At 40.6% G+C, this 24,986-nt stretch overlaps 5 protein-coding genes across 5 annotated transcripts; 2 read left to right on the forward strand and 3 right to left on the reverse strand.

The window, feature by feature from the left end:
- Positions 1-363: 363 nt before the first annotated feature.
- On the forward strand, positions 364-5,195 carry PCYB_142760 (hypothetical protein; the record flags this gene model as incomplete). The annotated part of the gene is made up of 2 exons (XM_004224747.1): positions 364-1,138; positions 1,258-5,195. The coding sequence occupies 2 exons, from the start codon at positions 364-366 to the stop codon at positions 5,193-5,195; spliced, it is 4,713 nt and encodes a 1,570-aa protein (XP_004224795.1).
- Positions 5,196-5,965: 770 nt separating this feature from the next.
- PCYB_142770 (structural maintenance of chromosome 2) lies at positions 5,966-9,969 on the reverse strand (the record flags this gene model as incomplete). Its single annotated transcript, XM_004224748.1, has 3 exons — positions 5,966-6,358; positions 6,713-9,065; positions 9,119-9,969. The coding sequence occupies 3 exons, from the start codon at positions 9,967-9,969 to the stop codon at positions 5,966-5,968; spliced, it is 3,597 nt and encodes a 1,198-aa protein (XP_004224796.1).
- A 2,647-nt stretch (positions 9,970-12,616) lies between these two features.
- Positions 12,617-15,880, forward strand: PCYB_142780 (hypothetical protein; the record flags this gene model as incomplete). Its single annotated transcript, XM_004224749.1, has 4 exons — positions 12,617-12,697; positions 12,875-12,972; positions 13,102-13,166; positions 14,331-15,880. 4 exons carry the CDS (start codon positions 12,617-12,619, stop codon positions 15,878-15,880), a joined length of 1,794 nt encoding a protein of 597 aa, XP_004224797.1.
- A 672-nt stretch (positions 15,881-16,552) lies between these two features.
- On the reverse strand, positions 16,553-18,997 carry PCYB_142790 (hypothetical protein; the record flags this gene model as incomplete). The annotated part of the gene is made up of 2 exons (XM_004224750.1): positions 16,553-18,813; positions 18,880-18,997. The coding sequence occupies 2 exons, from the start codon at positions 18,995-18,997 to the stop codon at positions 16,553-16,555; spliced, it is 2,379 nt and encodes a 792-aa protein (XP_004224798.1).
- A 3,309-nt stretch (positions 18,998-22,306) lies between these two features.
- Positions 22,307-24,445, reverse strand: PCYB_142800 (translocation protein SEC63; the record flags this gene model as incomplete). The annotated part of the gene is made up of 2 exons (XM_004224751.1): positions 22,307-22,957; positions 23,057-24,445. The coding sequence occupies 2 exons, from the start codon at positions 24,443-24,445 to the stop codon at positions 22,307-22,309; spliced, it is 2,040 nt and encodes a 679-aa protein (XP_004224799.1).
- Positions 24,446-24,986: the final 541 nt, after the last annotated feature.

Raw genomic sequence — 24,986 nt, forward strand, 5'->3', positions numbered from 1 at the left:
CGTTTCCCATACAACTCCGTACAATAACTGATTCTGCTTTCATACAGTCATTTTGCAAAATAACATTTACACGGGATCACCCCTTTACTCTTTAACTTGTTTTTTTGTCTTTTTATTGACACCACTTAGACGTTGACAGTACAGCCATTTGTATTTTCAGCACGTAAGTCATCACAACTGTATGTGCTCTCCCTTTTCCTTTTTCTTCGTTCACGAATGAGTTTAAAAGAGGCAACAATCGCTGCTACTACGTACTACACGCGAAACGCATAAGAGTGGCTACACTTGTGTGGTGGTTACAATTGTGTGCACACGTAGGGGTATATATACGCATTTGGCTAACACTTTATGCGCTTGAGCGAAATGCACACGAACCAGTTAAACGGGATGAAGGGCCAGCTTGACGGAAGGGGCACCAAGTCCCTCGGCGGCAAAGCCAATAAGCCTAACACCAAGGGAACCAATCAAAATGCAGATGCACATTTTAATATATCAAACGGGGGCCAAAATGACGAAATGGCTAAAGTCTTCCCATTTGGAGAAGGTACACCTCACGGTGAAATCGCAAAGGGTAGAGATCAAGCCAGCTCATCGATACACAATGGCCATTTTGTGGACATGATGCAACACCCCGAATGGGATGTAACATACACACGCAGCAAAACGGAAAATAACTACTGCAAAAAAAATGTCTTACTCAATAACGAGTCAGAAGAGCTCACGAAGAAAAAGTCGCTTCCTCTTTCGTTTAGTCACAAATCAAATTACGTAAACAAGGCAGAAAATGGGAAGATCAATAAGGCCAGTTTTATGCGTATAAGCAGGGGGGGGAGTGTACGCATGGGTAGCAAGACATTGCAACGTGGGGAGAGTGAAAATATGGATAAAGTTTTGTCTTTTAGGGATTCAAAAAAGGGGGAAAGTGAGACCCATGGTCACATAGGTGTGCTCACAGAGAAAGGTTGGCCAAGTGAGCGAGACGAACCAAACTGGCATGGTGACACAGACGAATTCGGTCAACTAAACGAGAAGCGCAATCAGAATGAGCAAGACGACGAAAGCGAGCATGCCGCACAAAACTTTCAAAACGCACAACCTGATCTTGCGGTAAAAAAAGAAGAAAGCGCAACAAATGATCGTATGACAGAAAAAAAAAATTGCACACAGGAGAGGAAACTGCATGGCCACGACTTAAAAAAAAAAAAAAAAAAAGTGAGCAAGTCTCGAATGAAGTAAGCAAATTCTGCACTGGAAAAGAGTTACACGCAAAAAACACAAGAGGGGAAAAAGAGGAGGAAGCAGGAAAACAAAAGGAACAAAAGGAACAAAAGGAACAAAACGAACAAAAAGAACAAAAAGAACAAAAAGAACAAAAAGAACAAAAAGAACAAAGCGCCATAAAAGAATTCACCCCAGCAAAAATAAATGATGAATTGAGTGTGCTGGAATTGAGAAAGGAGAAAAATCGCGAAATTAAAACAAAATTTGAAAAATTCTCCCAAAACTCACAAGGGAAAAACCATACATTTGGAAAGCTAAAGGGTAATCAGAAATATTTTTATCCCCCAGGGGAGAAGAAATATTCGGATGGCTCACAAAAGGAGTCTTCTGAGGAACAAATCATGGTTCAAAAGTTTTTCATACAACAAAGTGACACAGACGACATAGTTCTGAAAAAGGTGAATTCCATTGAGCTCATTTTGGAGGAAACCGAAAAGAGGAATATGAATAATTCGCTTAAAAGGGTTAGTAGCTTCAAAACGGGGAAAGAGAGAGAAATTGGAAATGCCACAACGGGGCAAAGTGTCGGAGGAGCAACCATTGAGGGGGAACACCTGCGCATGCAACCATTCGGAACGACTTCCTTCAGTTCATTCAGCTCGTTGGAAGAACAAACGGGGAAAGAGGAAAACATAGGAAGTGTGAATAAGGTTGGCCTTCTCAGAAAAAACAGGAACAACCAAAGTAGCGGCGTGTTTTGTGACCACATGGAAGAGCAAAAGGATGAAGAGGCTCTCCCCATTTCGCGTGCACCACTTGGGGATGAAGTCGAAAAAGAGTTGAAAAAAAAAATTAACAAAATGGAAAGTTATCACATCCAATCGAATGAACATTGCGATGCCAACAATGTAGAAAGCATAAACGAATCGAGAAGAACGTCCTCCGGTTCGTCAGACGAGTTAGTAGATATAAAAATATACGACGACTCCGAAATAGAGGAGGCCAAGGAGAGCGAATTGGAGCCATTTTGGCTTAACAGAGAAGTATCATCTCTTTTGAATAAATCGAAGCTGTATTCTGCTAAATATTCAGACCAGTTCAATTCGAGCACGGCCAGATCGAGTGGTGGAAATTACATCAATGACTCGGGGTTCCCAACAAGCGAAGAATATTCACAAGGAGGAACAACGAATCGGAAAATAATTTCACCCAAAATGAAAAGATACGAAAGTGATATCATCTCGTCTGTAAAAATGAAGGCAAACAATTTTGAGAAGCGAAACACGGTCGATAATATAGGAATGATGCAAAGGTCCTTTATCTTGGAAGAGCATGACGAAGGGGAGACGTCTAGGACGCCCAACCAGAGACACAAGCAAGATACATCGATTAGAAAGTACAGTCTTAGTAGAAACGGCACTTCGAACGATATGGAAAAGAAAGAAAACATGGACGACATGGCCAGCAAGGTAGATGCCATAAAAAAGAAGTTATCCCTCATTAATGACACCGACGTCGATCTCATCAACTTTGATCATTTCGACATGTACCAAATCGATTTTCATAAATTGGGGCTAAAGGTAGACAACTTAGAAAAAGAAGAAAAGTACATTTTGATGCTCTACATGTCGGAAAAAAAATTGGAGTACCTCCGGGGAGAAAGAGAGGCACACAAAATGGTTCACGTCAGTTCGAAGGCATTTCCATCAAATTATAGCAAAATGGTGGACGATGAGAAGTCAATACCAATGAGGAAGTCACCTAGTGGCATTAGTAGCGGCGGAAGAGGTGGAGGCGGTGAAAGCGGTGAAAGCGGTGAAAGCGGTGAAAGCGGCAAAAGCGGCGAAAGCGGCAGCAGTGACTGTGGATTTCTCCAGTTGGGGCTCTTCGTCGAGCTGTGCCACAGATTGTCAAAGCAGCAGAGCGTGATGTCGAAGGGGGAGGATAAGAACCAGCCCAGTCAGTCCAGTCATCTCAGCCAGCCCAGTCAGCCCAGCCAGTCCAATCAGCCAATCCAAGCAAGCCAACCCACTGCCAACCATGAGAAGATCCTTCTAAAAAAAGTGCTAGCCAATTTTGTATACCTATTTCTCCAAGATGAGTGCCTAGACAAGCTGGTAAAAAACTATGAAGATATGAAACAAGCAAGGGGGAAGGAAGACACGGAACGGGAAAATTCGAAATGTTTACACTACATCTGTAGTAGCCTGTTACAGGACATTTCTAGCTGCCATTCGTATGAAGAGAGAGAACCCATCATGGGGGCAGACTCTTCTGAGATGCTTTACAAAATAATAAAAGAAATAGGAAGCAAGTTCCTATGCAACGATAAAGTAATGGGGAAAATAAAACAAGTACAAATTATTAATAACATGTTAAGAGAGGAAGTTAGAACCTATTCTATCAAAGTTGCATGCATGAATGAATTTTTCGACATAGAACCACACTTCATTGAAGAAGCTGAGAAAGTCGTACTTGGCAAAGACATCGGGTTCTTTCAAATGCACACATTAAACATAAATTATACTTATAACTATCATACCCATGAAAGGAAAATAAAATTGCTCCAGGAAAATAGCTACTCTGTTTTGAATTTTTTTTATGGCTATTTTAACGACATTTACAATTGGTATAGTGATAAGAATGAAGGGGAGCTGTTCCCCCAGGATCAGATAGAAAATGCAGAAATGAATAAAGACATGGCTTCTTCTAAAAGGGTCTCCAGGAATTTTATCAAAGCTAAGGATGAGTCTACTAGCAGGGTAGAAGAGGAAGAAGGTCCTCTCAGAAAGGATCACAAAGGGGTGAATGCTGATCAGGTGCCATCCCATCAGAATGGAACAGGTCCTGCTTGGAATAAAACGGTACACCCTTCTCCATTAGAGGAGAAGAGTGATAAGCAAAGGAATCAATTTCAGCCGGGAAGCACTTCTCCCCACACAGTGGAAGCAAAACAAGGAGAACAACAGAAGGATCTAAACGAAAACAAGACAAATGCAGAAATGGAATCATTTAACATTATCGAAAAGAAGAAATATCTAGACAATGTAAACTCTGTGGAAGGGACAATACTGAGTAATTCCACCAAGATTGGAGAATGTCCACTAGAAAGTAACACATCAAGTGTAGATAATTTAATTTCTGCGGATTATAACAACCTAGGAAATAGCAGGGGCATTGATAATTTGACCCCCCTCGAGGGAGACCTCCTCCACTCCGTTGAGAATAGTCCGGCACCCGATGAAGACAGTGTGGAGGATGCATGGGGGAGCCATTTGACAGATAGAATAGGTACTGATCCCGCCGGTGCCAACCCCAGCAGCCGCAGGAACGGCCAAACCGCAGTGGAGCCCAAAACGGAACCAACTCCAAATGAGCAGAAGGAGAAGCAGAAGGAGAAGCAGAAGGAGAAGCAGAAGGAGAAGCAGAAGGAGAAGCAGAAGGAGAAGCAGGTTGAGAAGCAGAAGGAGAAGCAGGAAGTGAAGCAGGAGGAGAAGCAGGAGGAGGACATCCAAGAAGCGCACCTAGTTTCGTTTCAATACAAAGGATCCATACCAAAGGGGGAAATAAACCAAATGAGCAACATGAGTAGAGATAAGAACAAAAATATAATAGGGTGCTACCTCTCCGCACCAAGTGACGAACATTTGATTGCTGTTCAAATAAAGAATGAGAAAATTGAAAATGTGCCAAGCGCGCATTTTCTAGTGGAACGGTGTAATAAGTACAACAAGGAATTTAACAACTCCTTTGTCCATATTTTAAATTCGAGGACAAAACGGTACCTCGCTGTAGATGTTCAAAATGGGAAGTTCCTCTTTACGAGGAAATACGACGACGTTTTCTTTACAGATGAGAGTAATGTGGAGCACAGGGTGTGCACCTACTTCCAGCTGCAGTCCATATCTGACCTGATGAAAAGCGTGATCATCGAGGACCTGGTGCAGAGCTTGGCCGACGTGGTTCTGCGCTGAGGGGTAGCAGCGGTTGGGGGGGTAGCACGGTTGGAAGAGTTATCCGGGCCAGCAGCGGTTGCTGCGCGTTAACTGGCGCGATCGCACCTGTATATATACCTATGCATGTACGAACGTGCCCCCGTCAGTTTTTGTTTTCGCCCTTTTGCCCTCATGGGGTGCAACACGTTTGTACTTACCCTTTTGGTTTTTTCCGCAACTCGTGCGTTGTTGTTATCTCCCGTTGCGGTAGTGGGTTTAATTAACTGTATTATGGCGTCCACTATGCTTGAGTATTTATTCATTCATTTATTTATTCCTTTTTGGGCCGTATTATCCTTGTCCAAGATGCAACCGTCTGACCATTCCCCAAATGTTTTTTTTTTTTTTTTTTCATTTTTAGAGGCTTACGCCTGATGTGGCACAATTATGTGCGCCTCTTTGACAGAGCTGTTGTCACTCTCCTTCCCTTCCCAATTGTATAGATACACACTGAGTGGGAAGAGCTATGAGCATCGCTCCCAAAACATGATCGTTAATTATTTCCTTTTTGTAAATTTCAAAATTTACGCGTCGCTACGTTTTTTTACATTATGCCACAACATGTGCTGTGTAAAGCAGGATGGAAAGCACATGTACGTGGCGTCACAAACGTTGGGCATTTTTTCCTCACCTGGGGTAGAGGAGGTGCAGAGGAGGCGAAAAATGCACACACACGCATGGGCATATGTGTATTTTGTTATCAAACCGATAGGCACGCCGATATGCAGTGGCCCCACTTCGACGAACCGTCAGTCGTCGTCCGGATCCCTCTCGTGAATCGTAACCCTTCGGCGCTTCACCTCGGTCACCTCCTTGTTTTTGCACTGCCTAATGTCAAGCGAGTGTCGGTTGACGGTCGAAATGCCATCGATAAATCTCATTTTGAACAAAACATCCGCGTGGGAAAACATCCCCTCTTTTAATGAGACAATAATAAATTGGGAGTTCGGAAATTGCGTCCTTATCATATCTCCAATATTTTGCGTGTGGTTTAGGTCCAACGCAGCGTCTATTTCGTCCAGTATGTACATGGGGACGGTCCTTACTTTGAGCAGCGCCAAAATTAAGGAAAGCGCCAGGAGACTCCTCTGACCACCGCTCAGTTCGGTTAGGGACTCCTTCCAGTTGTTGTTGAAGGCGATCTGCAGAGGGGGGGAAGGGAAGCAAAGAAAGGTAAACAGGAAAAGTAAACAAAGAAAGGTAAACAAAGCAAAGCAAACAAAGCAAAGCAAACAAAGCAAAGAACGGGAAAACAAAGCAAAGAACGGGAAAACAAAGCAAAGCAAACAAAGCAAAGTAAACAAAGCAAAGCAAAGGACAAGCTGCATTCACTAAGACGCGCCACATGTGACACTTCGCGTGCGCAGTCCATGGGGAAGGAGCAATATTTTGTGGTGCTATCATCACTCCGTGTAACATGCACACAATGGAGTTCACCACTATGAAGTGGCCCCCGCGGCTATGCAAATGAGGGGGGAAACCCGTGCGCACCGTACCTTCATCTCAATCCCGTTGGAGAGGTCCCCGTCCACCACACTCAACTTAGCCTGCGCATTATTGAGCAGCGTGGAAAAGATGGCCTGGAAGTACTCATTAATTTGTTCATACATAGCAAGTAAACTCTCGCTTTTTTTCACGTCCAAATCTGCTATAACTTCTTGTATCTTTTTCTTGTCCTCCTCCACCTGGGACTTCTTCGTAATGAGATCCTTGTAATCCACCTGCACCTGTTCATACATTTGGACAGCCTTCCTGTTGATATTTATAGACAATTTGTTCTGTTCATTCTGGAGAGCTTGTATTTTTTTCTGTATGACATCATGTCTAAAATTTTCAAAATCGTATGGAGTGCATTTTTTATTGAATAGAGGTTCGTAAGATTCGATCCAAACGTGGGTTTTGTTAAGATATTTCACAGTTTCGCTAGCCGTTTGGGAATCCTTTTTTAAGTCGATTAAAGTGTTATCTAGCTTCTTCAAATCAAGCATGTGTTCGCTTTTCTTTTTTTCCAGACCTTCTATCTTTTTTATTGCCTGTTTTATTTCATTTTCATAGCTAGTGAAGCTAGCCTGGAGTTGTAAAATTTTCTTATCGAGATTTTTCAGCTCTTCCAATGAAATATTTATGTTATTTTCAATTTCTTCAATTTTTTTATCAATTTGATTTATAGTTTCATCAGCAGTCACCAAATCGTTGCTTTCTTTTTCCATTTGTTTTTTGTAATTTTCTATTTGTAGGAGTACTCCATCAACTTCTTCTTTCTTTTTGTGTTCTTCATTTTCGAGAAGTTTTATTTTATTTTTTAATTTTCTGACAGAATCTTTTAGGTCCTCCTCTTTTTTGTCTTTATTATTTTCATACTCTGAGATATCTTTTTCAATTTTGTGTATCACCTCAGTGAGTTTCTTTTGTTTGACATACAACTCGGTGAGTTCTTTTCGTCCCTTCTCTATTTCCTCCTTAGACTGCTCAATTTTTTGGCATATGTTTCCGTACTTGCTCGTTTGTATTCTATTTTCTATGTTGCTCAAATTGTTGGCATAGATTTGTAAATCTTTACAAAAATTTTTTTTTTCCTCAGCTTTTTGGAGAATATCCAACTTGGCGCTTATTTCTTTCAACTTTTGATCCTTCTCGAAAAATTCTTTTTTTTTGTTTTCATATTTTTCATAGTGAAGTAAGAACAGGTTGATATTTTTATTGGAGCCCCCGGACATGCTTCCTGATGTGTCGAATTTATCTCCTTCCATGGTTATAGTCGGGAAGGACATCTTCTTATTTGGATTGTATGTAATTTTCTTGCAGTAATCAACGTTGGAGCATATAATAGTTCCGTTAAAAAGGTATTTGATAAGTTTTTCCAATTTGCTGTCATATTCCATTATATCCAAAAAGTATATAACGTCTTTCCTATCTTTTGAATCTAACCCGACATATCTTCGACACTCTTCCACAATTTTTTCGTTCACATCTCGTGACACGACACAGTCTTGTAACGGCAGCAGAGTTACTCTCCTGCTTCCCTTGGCGAAATTGTTATATTCAAATAAGCTTTTACTACACTCTTTGTTCTGTACAAGTATATAAGATAATTTCCCCCCAAGGATCAGGTGAATAGCCAAAGCTGTTTGACTGTACTCTTTCTTAATTTTTATCAGCTCATATATCTGTCCAAGGACATCCCTTGGGTTGACATTGCTAGGAATTTTGAAATCGATTTTTACATGATTGATTAAATTTTTCAACACTTGTAACTCCTGCTGCAGTTTTTCTATTTCGTTCGTCAGTTGCTTCTTATCTTCTTGTAGAGGGTCTAAATCTTGGAAGTTATTATGTTCAGTGTTTAATTTTTGTAGTTCTTCCTCACAAGCGATTTTTTTTTTTTCCTCCGTTTCTTTTTCCTTGTTCATTTCGCTGAACTCCTTTTCGAATTTTTTCCTCTGGTCCTTTAAAGCCATGATTTCCTTCTCGAGATGTTTGCTATTTTGTAACAAGTTATTTATCTGCGTCTCTATTTGACTCAGATTCGTTTTATTATTTTTGAGCTGCTCTCTGAAGGAGCCTGTGTACTCACTGTTGTTGATTCCCCCACTTAGCAAGCAGTTAATGGTGGTCTGCTTTTCGCTAAGCTCTTCCCGTAGGAGCTCTATTTTTTTTTTCAGATCCTCATAAGACTTCAAATTTTTATTATTTTTTTCGTCATTTTTTTCATAATCGTTTAATTTTTTCTCAATACGTTTTATTTCTTTTTTAATTTCTTCTTTTTTTTTTTTTCCTTTTCTTTTTCTTTTCCTTCTATTTTGGCTTCCGACTTGAGATGAGAAATTTTCTTTTCCATTTGTTCCTTCTCTGAAATGAGTATCTTCATAGGCTCACTAGCAACATATGTTTGGCTAGCTAACTGTTCTTTTTCTTTTTTATAAATCTCAATTTCTTTGTCGATATCTTTTATGTCTTTTTCTAGTACTTTCTTTTCATCCATTGCGTCTTCAATTTTTTCTTCACTTTTCTCCATCATATTTTTGGCCACATAGTATTTGTATGCAATTTCGATTTTTTCAAATTTTTCAATTTCTTCATTATTGCTAATAAATTTATTGTATTCTTCCTTTTCCTTTTTTAATTTTACCAGTGTAGGTTCAATTTCGTCTACTAATACTTTGTTAATTTCTTCCAGCTTTTGATCTTTCTTTCCCATTAATTTTATTGCGTTTGTTCTTTTCACCTCATACAGCTTTGTTCCACTCGATTCTTCAATCAGGCCCAGCAACTCCACCGGCTTCATATTTATCACTTTTGTTATCTTTCCTTGCATTATTAGAAAATGTGGGTTGTTAATATTTAACTTGAGTGACTGGAAAAAGTCGCTAATATCCTTTGGCTTTGCATTATGGCTATTTAGGAGGTACCTATTGCGTCCTCCTAAAACGATTTGTCTCGTTATGGTGATATTTTTCATATCTCTGTACGGTTCTTGTAGAGGACTTGGCTTCTGTTCATTGTTAAATTTGATCGTTACGCTCCCTTTGGTGATTCCCGCCTGTCCTTGTTTGTAGATCAGCTCGTCCAACCTATTCACTCGAATCAGGTTCAAATTGTTTATGCCCATGACGAAGCAGATTGCGTCTAGGACGTTCGACTTGCCGCTTCCGTTTAGCCCCGTTATCGCGTTGAACTGTGGGTGGAACGGCCCGATCACCGTTTTGGTTGGATAGCTCTTGAAGCCATCCAGGATGATCTCCTCGATGTGCATTTTCAAAGGGGGGCTTCGTGCTGTTCAGGCGATTTAAGCGGTTTAAGCGGTTCAAGCTGTTTAATCCGTTTACGCTGTTTAAGCGGTTTAATCAGTTCCGGCGATCCAGGCGGTGCGTGTTCTCCGTGCTGTCGTGCCTCGCCCGTTGCGCTGCTTCAGTTTATTATATTTTATTATGTTTTTTTTTCTCTTTTTTGCTCCGTTCCTGATTTCCAACTTGCCCCTTTCACCATTTCCACCGCCGCACAAGTAAAGCAGTTGTGAAATCTCTCCCTCCCCGGAGAGTTTCCCTATTTTGGAAATATTTCCCAGGTGGTTTGGGGCCTCTTAATGTTAAACACTCTGCGGACGATTTTGCGAGGCGTCCTCCTCTCGCGAGCTAAGGTGACACCTGATAAGAAATCCTTTAAACTTACGTTTCCTTTCCCTTTCTCTTTTTCTTCTCCTTTATCCTTCTCTTCTCCTTTATCTTTTTCTCTCTCTTTCCCTTTCTTTCTATCTCGCTATCACTCTCTCCCTTCCTCTCTCTTTTTTTTTTTTTTTCCAAAGGGGGAAAATTCGAGCCCAACAAGGAAGCATATATTTTGTGTTATCCCCCAGTTGGTTGGTCAACTTTCAAAACGTCCTTTTGGCAAAAATGTGCAGCGCGCATGAGTTTGCGAACGGTGCCTTTTTACACGCACCACACATTTGTGCATTTTTGCAAACTGCAACTCCCTGTAGGTATATATTTTTTTCCTTTTTCACGGGAGAGTGCAATTTACGCCCCTTTGCATCTTCCACCTGTGTGTGTGTGTGTGTGTGTGTACGTATGTATGTATGTACGTATGTACGAATGTATGCATGCATGTATGTAATATGTGCTTGGCCCAACAGCGGGGGAGGGGGGGCCCTACGCGGGAACTCTACTTGGGGAATCAAGTAAAATTCCTAATAAATCACATGGAAAGTGTGAAAATGAAAAGAAAAAAAAAAAAACGGGAACAAGAGATCACTCAAAAGACAAAATAAAAAAAATGAAAAATTGACAAAAGGTCCCCAATTTTATGTCTTCCCCGTTTCTCCATTAACTAACTTAACGTAAAAAAATAAAATTGATTAGCTTGAAAATTCGAACACCTATGCACTGGCATATGTACACATGGGAGTAATTTTCCCCAAAGAAGGAGACTTTCCCACGGTTTAAAAAAAAAAGGTTCGCGCATAGGTGAGGTGAAAAGGAGATGTAGACTACACAATTTTGTAGCGTAAAGATAGGGGACATTCTCCCCCCATGGGGAAATAACGCATCATTAAGGGGGAAAAAAAAAAAAAACATATTCCGCCGCTTAACACCCAGGGAGTGCATTATCTGCAAGTCGCTCTTCGATCTGCACAGAGGATATACCTCCTCTGCCTATTTAAAAAGGCGCGAAACCATTTTGCAACACTTTGAGGCACTGTAGAGTGATAACTTATGAGTTAACTGCCACTTAGGGCTGGAAGAGATTCCACCAGCTGAGCTGAACATACCCTCGGCAACTTCAATGACACATTATTTTTCGCACCACACGAAAAACATACAGAATAAAAATAGTGCATATTAAAATGAATGCAATTTTGCACAACTGTGAAGTGATAGATATGTGAAACCAAGCGACACGCACATGTAACCACTTATTGCATTCATCAAATCGGACCCAAGCTTTCACACAATGAACGACACGTCAGCAAAAATGTCCAGCAATTTTTCAACCCACTTTTCAGTGCCTCCCCTTTGCAGATATGCAAGCGCATCCGCCATAAGACGCGTATCAGTAGCAGGTGCGCAAAAATGGAGTACTTAATTTTGGAAGAGAAATATAAAAATCTGTTGGTAAGCGATCATGCAAAGGGGGAGAAGGGGTTATATATGTATGTATGTATGTGCGTGTGAATGTACGTATGTGCGTGTGTATGTATGTATGTATGTGCGTGTGTATGCATGCATGTACGTATGTGTGATTCTATATGTACCATCGCAAGCGGGATTGGACCGACCCATTGTGAAACCCCACCCCTATTTAGAAGCTGCACATAAAATATTGTCCTTTCCAAAAAAAGGCACATTAAAGGCAACTGCACGTACCTCTTGATGTACATTTTTCCTCTACCCAATTTCGCACGAACGCTGAAAGAACAAATCCAACCACGAAAAGGCGGTCCTGAAAAAGGAGTCAGAGGCCCTTCGGAAAAAGTTACAGGTTCGAAAAAGGGGGAATAAAATGAGGGGGGGTAATGCACACCTCATCGGATATGTGTGTGCACATAATTGAATGCATCCTTTTACACTGCGCCTACTATCCAACTCTTAAGTAGAACCTCGAAGGGGCCTACATCGAAAAGGAAAAAGAGGTGGCAGATATACTAGGGGAGAAAGAAAACCTGCAAGATCGACTTAGCAAAATGGGGAGAAAAAACGAATCATTGGAGGAGGAAATAGTAAAACTTAACGAAAAAATCGTGGTAATAATTGCTAGTAGAGCGGGGGGAGACGATCGAGTGGTGTTGCATCCCTCCATGTGTGTTCTTATTCGCTCAATGCGATCCCTTTAGAACCTCCAACACCGCACTTAAAACGCATACGCACTTGAAGGACCTGACGGACTTATCCAAAACGTATCGACAAATGATAAAAAGCCGAAACAAGGAACTGCAACACTCGCACTTTTTGGTGGCTGAAAATATGCACCTTAGAAATAGCCTTGAGGTGAGAGACTTTCCAAGCATGCCAACGAACATGCGAACGAACATGCGAATGCACATACGAAGTGTGGTCCGCGTGGTTGATTGGTTGCGTTCAATCGTTCCCTTGAGTTGGACTTTTTTATACTGCCTGTTCGTGACTTCGCCCCTCTTGTAACTCCACTACTTTTTTTTGTCCCAGCTGGCGCATAGCGAAAAGCTGGAGCTCCAGTCCGAACTCGGGAAGAAAAAAAACATCATACAGGTGATCAAGGATAAGTATAAAAACAACATAGGCAGGTAAAAAGTGCATAATTGGGGCTGCACAAAAAGGGGAGTTTACCTCCCCAACAATCTTTGCCTATGTACACATACGATGGAATGGTGTCATGCACAGTGCTTCATTTTTCTTTTTCTTTTTTTTTTAAGGCTTCTTGACAAGTTTAACGAAAAGGACAGACACTTATACGAGTTTCAAACTTCGGTCGTGAAAGGTAATCATTTGGACAGGACCACAACTTTGCGAGTCCGTAGATGGGTTAGCTGGGAGAGCGGCATTTGGAGGAAACCCATCGTTGCAACAAATGCATGCTGCTCGTTCTCATTTTTACTGCTTCTCACCTGCACACGTACACTCTCATGCACACCATGTGGGGGCTGATCCCCTTCGCCAGAATTGCACAATTTAAAAATGGCCATCCGACGGGAACAGGAAAACACCTTTTATGACGACAGTATACGGGACGATACAATTTTGAACATAAGCCTCCACCTGGATGTGGTAAGTTTGTGCAGAGGGGGGAAAAAATAGAGGGCAAAATAGAGGGGCACAATAGAGAGCAAAATGGAGGGCAAAATGGAGGGCAAAATGGAGGGCAAAATGGAGGGCAAAATAGAGGGCAAAATGGAGGGCAAAATAGAGGGCAAAATGGGGGGCAAAATGGAGGGGGAAAAAATAAAATAAAAGAGGAAATCCCTTGTGCGCCCTTTTTTTTTGGCACAATTTTCTACCATGTCAGCTGAGAAGAACACTTTACTGCCCTACCTCCATTTAAAAAAAAAAAAAAAAACTACGTTCCGCGTCGCAGTGTAGCATTCAAAATAGATACTTCTTTCTCCCCCTTCGCAATTTTTATACGCACCAGCTAATCAAAAAGATGGAGGAGAAAATGACCATATCCGTAACGAAGTAGAACCTCCGACGCGAACGTAAAGGCGGCCCACAAAGATGCAACCACAAAGTTGCAAGCACACACGTGGGTATGCTCATGTATATCATCGTATGCATATAAACGGATGAGTGACGAGGCGGCTACTCACTTTTCCTGCGAAGGTTACAAAGAAAACGCAGCTCCACGATTGATATATACTTCCCCTGGAGTGGCAAAAAAAAAAAAAAATTAAGGGGGCAGAATCCCAAGTTGAATAGCACTAGAAAGATGGTAGTACCACCCCCATATGGTATCGCCAAACGAGCAGATGCATCATCCTAAGTGTGCAAATTGATCACCCTCAGGGCGAAGGAACCTCACCAAGAACGCACAGAAACATGCGGGCGGCTCTCCTGCCCCCGTGCATGTCTGCCGGGAAGACAAGTAGCAGACATCACAAGGCGCCATTCATATCCCTACGAAAGTGCCAGTTCACCATTTCCTCAGCTAAGCTGAACGGTGGAGATAGCAGACTTCTCGAATGCAAAGAAATAAACGACCACAATTATGAAAGTGTAATAAAAAAGAGAAAAACATTTCTGCTCTACGGATATGCTCATTACTCAAATAGATGTTTCACCCATTTGGACAAGCTGACATCCGTAAGTAATGGCTTCGTGGAAATGAGGGAAATTGAAAAAAAGTTGCCCCTATACAAGCTAAACGTAAGTATGAATAATTTCCTTGTTCGTAAGTTCCACATTAAATCGGTACCGACAATTCAGTTGAGACATAAAAATAAGCTAGTAGATGAATTAATCGGAAATGAATTAAATGAGCAAAGAAATGTGGACAAGCTGCTAAGAAGATGTGGTACTTACTTTAATTCCATTCGAGAGGTAGACAATATGATCGATTTTTTGGCCAGGGAAGAGGAGCTTCCCAGTACCGGTTATGATGACTTATTGGGGAAAGAAGAATTTCTTCATGGGTTGTACTCACCCATAGCAACAACTCATGGAGAGGAACCCCCCATGGATGATAATACCACCCCTCCCCCAAAGGATAAAAACACCTTTGCAATAGAAATCAAAGAAAAACTCTTTCCAAAAGATACGCTAAACGATTTACTGATAAAATATCAGTGCACCACGTACGTCCTTTTTAAAAAGCTAGAGCTTTTACTCAGTGGAGAAAAAAAAAATACTCATCTTATCAAACTTATTTTGAATGAAATAATTCTCAACCATAGATCCTACTTGGACATAAATGAGCGCTACAGCAAGTTAATGGCCCAAGCGTTTCTACTTCTTTTCGATGAGGACAAATTGTCAATCGAGGATTTGTTGGATCTAAAAAAAGATTTGGAAGCAGCAGAGAGAGACTCTTCTGTACATGTTCATATTATCCAATCGATTCATTTCAACGAACCGATCATCACTTTCGACGATTTTAAAAATATTCATTTGAGGCATCTGAACGGGGTAGACGAATTTTTATCCAACGAGTGGGAAGAGGAAGCTCCGTCAAAGGGGATGATAACCTTTGAGGAAATCCCCCCCTCAGGCGAAAACCCAGAAGAACTACAAAATGGAAAATTAAAAGAAGCCTCAAAAATCGATAAGAAGACGAGGTACCTTAGCCGCGTGTGTAGAATCCTGGCCATAAAATATTTGCAAAAGGAACAACACGATAATGCTTTCCACCACGCGCTAGAATCTTACAGATTAACATTTCCCCTAAATGATGTGGACACATCTAAATCGAAGGTCCTAATTGAAAATTTAATTTTATATCTAGGGGCATACAATCCAAGTGTCATTAAATTTTTGAGCAATCTGCAATTGCTTTTTACGGACAAAATTTTTAAGGTGGTTCGGTTTCCACACACAAGGGCAATTAAAGGTGGACGGCCAATGATGAAAAGGGGTAAATCTGGGAAGTGGCTGTGGCTAAGTCAGGATTGGAAACCTCGGTGGTTGAAGAAAAAGGCAAAGTTGATTTTGGAGGAGGAATGGAGATGCGTCCCTGATAAAAACGTACCCTTCTGGAATTAGAAGCGCCGTCTGCAGGGTGCACCCCGTGGTACCGTCAAGGATGGACGGAAAAAAGGAGAACGCGTTAATGGAGTGCACAAGGTGTGCACACTAAGTTATATTTGGGATGTCCCACATTCAGGTGCACGCGCGCGGGTGGGTGGACCGAAGGGTATATATATACATATATATATGTGTTTGTGTGTGTTTTTACGTATGTACACTAGTAGGCGCGTGTGCACACGCCGACATCATAAATGGGGATAGGCAAAACAGTTAATTCGTCATCTTTATAGATCAGCGGCATGTGTTAGCGGCACGCGTGTGTGCTTCGCAAACGGCGGAGCAAATCGACCCGCCCCTGTGCTTGCACGCAGGCGCGCAGATTATACGAGTGTGTGTTCATATGCGCGTGTTCACATACGCGTGTTCACAGACGCGTGTTCATGCACATGTGTGTATTCCCCAGAGGAAGCCTTATCTGTTTCCCCCTGCATGTGAGCCGATAAAGAACTCGTCGCGTATCCAACGGGGGACACTCTGCACGTTCGTCAAACCGTTAGGGAAAGTGCACTCCTTTCTTTTTTTTTTTTTTTTTGTCAACTAAGGTGTAATACGCCTGGTAAGTGGCCACGTCATAGCAGTCACATAGGTCTACAGTTCCATCGTACTCTCCCGCCGCAATTTCCCACCTTATGCTATTGCTTGAACGCTTACTTGAATGCCCCCTTGGGCACTTTCCTGCGCGTTTTCCTGGATGCTCGCGGATAAACTCGATGATGAACTCGCCTTGGGAGCCCGCTTCTTCTTCTTAACCACAGAGTTCTTCGCCTTGTACGCTGGCCCCGACTCGGAGGACACCTTGGCCTCGAAGGTGGTATTTCCCCCGTCCTTATCATTTTTATCCTCAGAAAAATTGTGAACAGTGATGGAGTCATTATCTTGGCTGAAGTCTTGCTTGCTTCTACATAGAGAGTCTGCCTTGGGTACCTTCTTAAGGACCTCAAATGCATCTCTGGCTTTCTGCATTTGTATTTTGTTCAAGTAGAGTTCCTTCTTCAAGCTGTGTAATTCATCCACCTGATGTTTAGCCGATTTATCATACATCATTTCTTTGAATTTCATATTTGCATGGACTTTCCTATTTTTGGCCACTTCCTTCAGGTAGGCATTTTGTCTGTGTACTTCATTTTCTCTGATTTGTTTTTCCAGTTCAACCATAAACAGGTCTTTCTTATTCGATGCGTCAATTACGTTTTCTAGATTGTTGCACATTAGTCGAAGTTCGTTTTGCAATTCTTTATTTCTTTCTTCGTACTGTTTGACGAGCATCTCATTTCGTATTATTTCATTTTTCAACAAAACAATTTCTGAATCTTTTTCTTGTATCATTGATTGAAGGTGAGAGGATTGCTTTTCCAAGATGATTATTTCCGATGTGCATTTGTCTACCTTTTCTCTGTAAAGGAGTTGCTGTTTTTTTAGGAGTTCTTTCAATTTGGATAGATCCTTTTCGCTTTTTTGTAGCATGCTCTCCATATATGCTATGCGCATATCTCGCGAAACGATTGATTCCATGTACTCCAGGGTGTCCTTCCTCAATTCGCTTAAAGCTTGAAATGTATTTTCGTATTTAAAATTCACATTTTTATTTTCTTCTTTCAGTTCGTATACTTCTTTTTCTAACTCTACAATTGTCGACTTGAGAGTATACATATCGTTGTTGTCGAAACTGGGCTGGGAAAACTTAGACACTTTTTTTCCCTTTTTGTATGAACTTCTATTCTCTTTTGACACATCCTCTTCCAATGGCGGGAGACCCTCCTCACACGTGCTTTTGCTTTTGTACCAGCTAAATTCATCCTCCTTATGTTTTCCTTCCCCTGTTTCGTTTACACCATACGTGTCGCTTCTCTCATATGGATCGACTCTTTCGTTGCTTTCATTGCTTTCGTTCGCTTTGTTCAATCTCTTCCCCTTTTCATTATTTGTCCCTGCACACTTGTGGTACCTCTCCTCTTCCACCTCTTTATCTCGGCCTTGCAAAATTTTGAAAAGGTTATGTACATCACTCAGACTTGTGTTTTCCTTCAAGCGAAGCAAGTAATCGTTTTCGTTATCCACAGAGCCGATTTCATTTTCCAGTTTCGTCAAGACTTTATCTCGGACGTTTAAACTTGATTTTAGGGACCTTCTCTCGATTTCAACCCTTTTCAAATGTTTCAACGTTTCTTCATATTTGATTTTTTGGTCCAACAATTTTTCTTTTAACTTTCTATTTTCTACATTGGAGTATTCCCTGTCGTTTTCTGCACCTTCTGATCTGACCATTTCGCTTTTTCGTTTCTCATTTTGGATCTCAATTTCTAATTCCTTTATTTGTTCATCCTTTTCTTTTATCAGTTCATTAATTTTATTTTTTATGATCGGTTCTGGTACTTTTTCCTTTGTTACTCTCTTTTTAAAAGGTTCCACGTGGTTTAATTTTCCCATCACTTCTAGATCTTTGTTCTTCTTCTTTTCATTAATGTTGTATACCGCCATTTCATCGTGTCTACTTAGTTGCACGTACCCTTTGCTGCCATTCATGGGGGAGTCAAGATGGATGGGAACTCCAGAAATATCACTGTACACTTTTTCACAGCTGTCTTGCATGAATGCAGGTTTGGTATTGAACAAGCACGGCACTTTGCTCACTTTTTTGATGAACCGCTTATTTGTTGGGGTAGCACTATACCCAGTTGTGTAGGTACTAACATTTGGGTGCGTAAAAATGCTGCTGTTATGAGTCCCATTTGTGGTTCCATTGTTCATTTCGTTGCACCCCCTTGTGTGTCCGTTTAAACAGGGGAATGAATTCATGCAGCTGACCTTTCGAGCATTTCCACCATGTGCACCATAATTGGGAATCGCTGGACTTGGGTTAACTACGTTCGGATTGTAGGTAACCTTCTCTGTGTAGATTGTTGGGTGTGACTTAAACATAGCGGTGCTGAACATCGGACTCTCCTTGCTGCTACGGTACTCGTATACATCTCGTTTGCTCAGTTTTTCCTTTTCTTCATTTTGGGCTTTAATTTCGTGGTACTTCCTGGAGGGTATTAGGTTGTGGGGCATGATAAACGAAGGGGACCTCATTTTGGCAGGTGGGTAGGTGTGGATACGCGGAGATAAGCGGAGGTAAGCGGAGGTAAGCGCAGATAAGCGGAGACAAGCGGAGATATGTGGAGATAAGCGGAGATATGCGGAGATAACCGGCGAGTTGCTGGCGAAATGGCGGCGGGATGGAGGCGACTACACCTGCTAAAAGCCAAATAATTCTTTCCTATTCTTGCTGACTGCACTAACTGCAAACACTTCCTAGCTGACCAGCGGCTCTTAAAAATACTTTTGCACGGTGACCAGACAATCATGTGCTGTGAATTAATTAAAGGGAAAATGCTGAGCGCAATTTTTCCATACAACAAAAAGTAGATTTGTGTGTGCGACTAAAATGTTGGCTCATAAAATGTTGGCTCATAAAATGTTGGCTCATAAAATGTTGACTCATAAAATGTGAAGGAAGAAATGGTGAATCACGATCGATAGCCGTGTCAGCTAAGAGGCACGTTTCGAAGGACGTGGCGAAGACAGAGGTATATACTGTGACAAAAATTACAACGAAGACATATATAAAGCTACTTAAACGAAACAATGAAGGGGGGGGCGATAAATGAACGTACTTCTTGCACGTGAAGGAAAATTATATCAGTGTAAAAATAAAAACAATGACTTGTCAGTGTCCATGTCGGTGTGATGAAGATACAAGTTAAATAATTAAAGTCAAAACTTCTTTTTTTTTTTTTTTTTTTTTCCTTTATATTCTTCACATCCTCATTTGATGAAAAGCGTTATTCAAATTTATAAAAATAAAACAGAGAAAGGGTAAGCGGCAAAAAGGAAACAGCGTGAAAAAGGGGGGAGGGAATCATAAAATTCACACTGCGCGTTTCACAATGGTATAATTAATCGATAGAGGAAGTGACGCGAAGCTGCAAGGAAAACAAAAAAAAAAAGCATTCGCCCTGCACATTTACAATGTAGATTTGTGCTGTTATAGAAATTTTAAAATGACAATTTTAAACCACATGGTAAAAGCGTAAATTTTAATCAAGTTGGGCGTTTGTTGGTGTGAAATGTACACACTTTGTCTGCTTTTTTTTTTTTTTTTTTTTTTTTTTTTTTTTTTTTTTTTTTTTTTCTAGCCATTTAAATGTAACATTTTTGCGAACTATGCCAACATTGTTAAAAAAAATATATATATACATATATGTGGTGCAAATATTTGCGAAAATTTAAGCAACCAGCATGTTTCAATTTTCCCGTTTTTCACTTTACTGAACATGCTAAAAAAGCAAAGTGGTTCAAAGTAGACATGTCTTTAGAAATAATTGCCACAATTTTTCGGCACCAATTGTGTGCGAATATCTTGCCGCCGCTGGGGTTGCCTTGGCCTAGTTCCGCAAAGTTGGGAAGATTTCCCAAAAAATGGGGTTTTCCCCAAATTGAGATTTCACCACAATTCTGCAAATTTTCGCTTTCCTCGGGTCGCTTCATCCGTTTAGTGTTTCTCAATACCGTTCCGTTTACTGGGAATTTTTTTTTTTTTTTTTTCCCTCAGCGAAACGCTGTAAGAGAAAAGCTAATTGCACTTTTCGTTCTATGCCCATGCTGACATGGTGACGTGATTCCCAATCGTGAGCGCTTCTGGCGGAAGAGGGAAGCCTCGCCAAACTGCGAATTTTTTGCGAACTGTTCAAATTTGTGTAGTTCCCATGTGATGTAATGTGTACACCTTTTTACGCTTCTGTTGTGTTAATTTTTTTTTTAACATGTTGTGCATAAATTGGCGTAAAAATCGATCATAATTGCGGTTTTTTTTTTTTTTTTTTTTTTTCCACCCAAGTGTTGCCCATTCGTTAACACGTTGCATTCGTGTCTATAAAAGCACCTTTTATTCACAAATAAATATATCTTTAAAAAAATAAAATTTGAATTTAATACAATTTTCGTTCCCCATTTGGTGCGGAAGAATTCCGTTTTGTCGTCCAAAAAGGTAACAGAAAAAAGTTACGCTTTATTCGAGTGGTCAATTGTTCAGCTGCTGAACGCTACACTTTTATGTAAACATTTGCCCCCTTTAATCATATCACATCGCGTGGAAGTAGCCATATTTTATTCATCAATCTCTTTGTAAAGTTTGTCCCAAATGGTCCACTTCCCCTCTATGCTTAGTACGTACATGTGTGTGTAACCCAGTACATTTTTGCATTGATAGTGGTGTCCATTTTTGCACTGATAGTGGTGTCCATTTTTGCACTGATAGTGGTGTCCATTTTTGCACTGATAGTGGTTCCCATTTTTGCCCAACTGACAGAATGGGGGCGCTTGCAAACTGGTCAAGTTCCTCGCCTAACACAGCCAGCGGGGAGCAAAAATGCGTCTGCGCTTTGGTGGAAAATATAAACATCTTCTTCCCCTGCGGGTAACCCCCGAACAGTGGCCCAGACAAAAGAACACGCAAACATAAATACACACCTGTGTTCTTTTCTACACGCAACTACTTAAATAGGCATTCCCGTTTTTGTCCATTTATGCCTTTTTCCCAATTTGGAAAAAAAAAAAATTTTTGGCACACTGAACGGGGTATATATATGTGTCCACGCAAAATTGAGGTTTGTCACTCCACCCACGGTTGCTACAACGTGCTCTTTAAAGATGCTTCCCTTGTCCTCTCAAATATTCCCATTTCTACATCAGCAATTTAATGAAGAATTCCGGTAATATCTACGCCATATCGTAGCCACCTTTTTCACCCCAGGTGCAACAGCTGATGAGAGAAAAAGAGGAGCGCTTATCTCATTTTTCATTTTGGCGAAAACCTCTAAATGTTAAAATTTAAAAGCATTAATTAGACAAAGTTAATTTTTTATCATATTAATTTTTTTTAATGAAAAAAAAAAAAAAAAAAATTATATGAAATGTGTTTTTTCTGTTTGAACGTAAAAAATATAAACGTAGCAGGAATGCATAGCGGGTATACATAACAAGCACGCACAGCTGGTGCACACAACGGTGCCCATGGCGGGCGCACATAACAGCTACGCACTGCGGTTACTAACAACAAATGCACATATAGAGAGGTACACACTACTTCTGTTCAAAGGAGAATAATTTAAATGAGCATATATACTTTGGTGTTTTAAAAAAAAAATGTTTTTTTTTTTTTTTAATTATGCAAATTTGTTGGTGAGACAACGGGTGCGTCAAGCAAACTCGTGTTTTCTTTTTGTTGTGCGAGCCGACTCGTTTGTGATATGTTGTGTGTTACTATGTCGTCGTATTGGATGGGTTTCCTTCACCGCACATGGGTGAGCAGCGCATCGCACGCGAATGCTCTACGTTGCTCTAGCCATCATCCGAATCCTCATTCGAGTCATCGTCCGGCACGTAATTTTCGTGATCCCTGGACACGGTTCTCTGGGATGGGGGCGGCTTCGCGCCTCCGCCATCGCCACCGTCATTATCATTACTGTTATTATTGCTGTTACTGTTGTTATTGCTGTTACGGTTGTTATTGCTATTATTGTTGTTAGCATTGCCGCCGTTCCCCGCATTTCCCGCATTTCCCGTTTGGTTATGGCTGTTGCTACGCATCGAGGTGGCTGTGCTGCCTCGCGCGGAGCTGTTCCTTTTATTCGGGTCGCCACCGGCGCGGGCTTCCTCTTCATCACTGCTGTCGTTTCTTCTGCCAATATCCCCAATCATTTGTTGGAAGAGGGTTGGTTCATTGTCCAACTCGATGTCTTCCGGGTGCACGAAAATTTCTCTCTTTATCTCTGTTTGCGAGTAGGCTCTGAATTGCAAGTCCAATTTCTTATCACATCCAAAGTAGCAATCACTGAGGATGTAGATGGACACACATAAATTGCCTACCCTATCTACCATAAATTGTAACTTTTCTTCAATTTTTTTCTCACAATTTTTTACATGTACATATTTTAAGATACGATCATCTCCCTTGTACGTAGCCACAATCCACCATTCTTCAAATTTGGGCTGAGGAAAGAAAGGCGCATGGATATACCCAGCGGCTTCATTTTCATGTAAATTGGTTCTATCAATATGTATATAAATCGAAGCCACGTCCCCCTTCACAATATGAGTCTCATCTTCCACCAAAATTTCGGCAGTCATCTTAATATCGGGAACAATGCTACAAAAAGATTTGACGTCCAAAATTTGCTCATCGGTCATTTCGTTTAGTCCCTTTCTGGACTCATGACTTTGATGCACAAAGTCAAGGATGTCCTTCACAGCGAATTTTCCCTTATGGACGTGTTTAATTATACTTTCAGTAAAATGAGGAATTTGCAGCAAACTTGAACTTCTAATGTCAAAGGCTTGTATGAGGCATCTTCTAAATGTTAGGGCAGCCTGTGCTGTTAAAAACCAATCCCTTAATATGCTAATTTCTATCATACTATGCGTTATGAGTAGGGAAAATTGAAGAATTTTTTCCAAATCTTCTTTCATTTCTTCTGATAATAAATCGTACCTTCTTTGCATATGGGCTAATATTAAGAAGTAATTTTTCGTTATCACAGGTACTTTGAAGGTTCTCTTTTTCGGTTCCACTAATTCGTCCATCATTTTCTTCACATATTGTTCATCCTCCTCTCGAAATTCGATATCCCTACTTTCTGCCGTAGCTGCGAGCATTTCTGGGTATGCCTTAGCTCTGCTATTTTCATTTATAGTGTACGTTAAATATTGCAGGGTTTCAATTTTTACCCCATTGGGCCCATACTGTTTTTGTCTTTGGTAGTATATAATAAAAATGGCCGGAATGAAGACAAGAAATATTAAGAAAAAAATGGATAATATTAACAACTGATATTTTTCATCTATCAATAGTTTGGGTAGGCCAATTCCTACCTTCATCATACCAGGCCCGTCTGGATTTCCATACTTTTCATAATTCTCCTTTGATATTTCATCTGTCAATGCTTGATAAGCTTTTGTTATTAAAATAAATTTTGCTGCTGCTGACGTATCATTCGGATTTTTATCTGGATGGTATTTCAATGATTTAAGTCTATACGCCTTTTTAATTTCTCCCACTGTTGCACCTGAATTAACTTCTAATATTTCAAACGGGTCAAATGTCTGCATAGGCTTCGTACTTAACATCTGCTGCACCAGGATGAACAGCAATCCCCAAAATAGGACCAACAAGAAAAATTGAATTATTCTTCTATATCCCAACTTTTCCCATAGTGTGGTGCTTTTATTTCTCCTCTCTAGTTTTCCCTTACATAGTGCACACGCACAGGACCGGTACACACTGTTGTGCTTGGACTTTTTTAAATTGTTACTATCATTGTTGAAATTTTTGTTAAATAGAGATTTTATGTAAATGTATGTACATGGAATTAACACACAAATTAAAACAGTTCCCGCGAAAAAAATAAATGCAGAGTCATCATAACTTAATAATGGCTCTTTTTTACTATCTTTCGTAAAGGTATCGCGAAACTGTGACATTCTTATTTACGCAAATTGCAACAATGTTCTGGGGTTCTATACAGGCCTGTACGTACGTACGAGCGTGCGTGCGTGTGGTTGGGAGCGCGGAATAGCTTAGTATGTACGCAAGGGCATTTATATTCGTACATAGGGACATTCACATGTGCGCACTGGTTTTCATAAGTACGAAATGGCAATCACGTGTACGTAGGGGTACTCACATGTACGCCTAAGCATATGTGCGCATAAGCACATATATACGATGCAATGACACACACAAAAAAAAAAAAAAAGAACCAAGGGGGGCAAAACAGAAGAAATGTACTATTTCGATATGCTCTGCTATACGTGTAAAGGGAAAAAAAAAAAAATAAAACAATGACAAAGAAAAGTTACACTAAAAACTATCAAAAATGGGGAAAAAAAAAAAAAATGATTTATTTGGCAAACATTTTTAAGAATGGTGAAAGGAAAGAATTGTAAAAAAGGTTAACATTGCTATATTCAACGAAATTACAAACCATGTTAGGTGATGTAATGCAATTGTAATTGTGATTGT

This window comes from Plasmodium cynomolgi, chromosome 14, assembly GCF_000321355.1.
Source record: "Plasmodium cynomolgi strain B DNA, chromosome 14, whole genome shotgun sequence".
Taxonomy (NCBI): Eukaryota; Apicomplexa; class Aconoidasida; order Haemosporida; family Plasmodiidae; genus Plasmodium; species Plasmodium cynomolgi.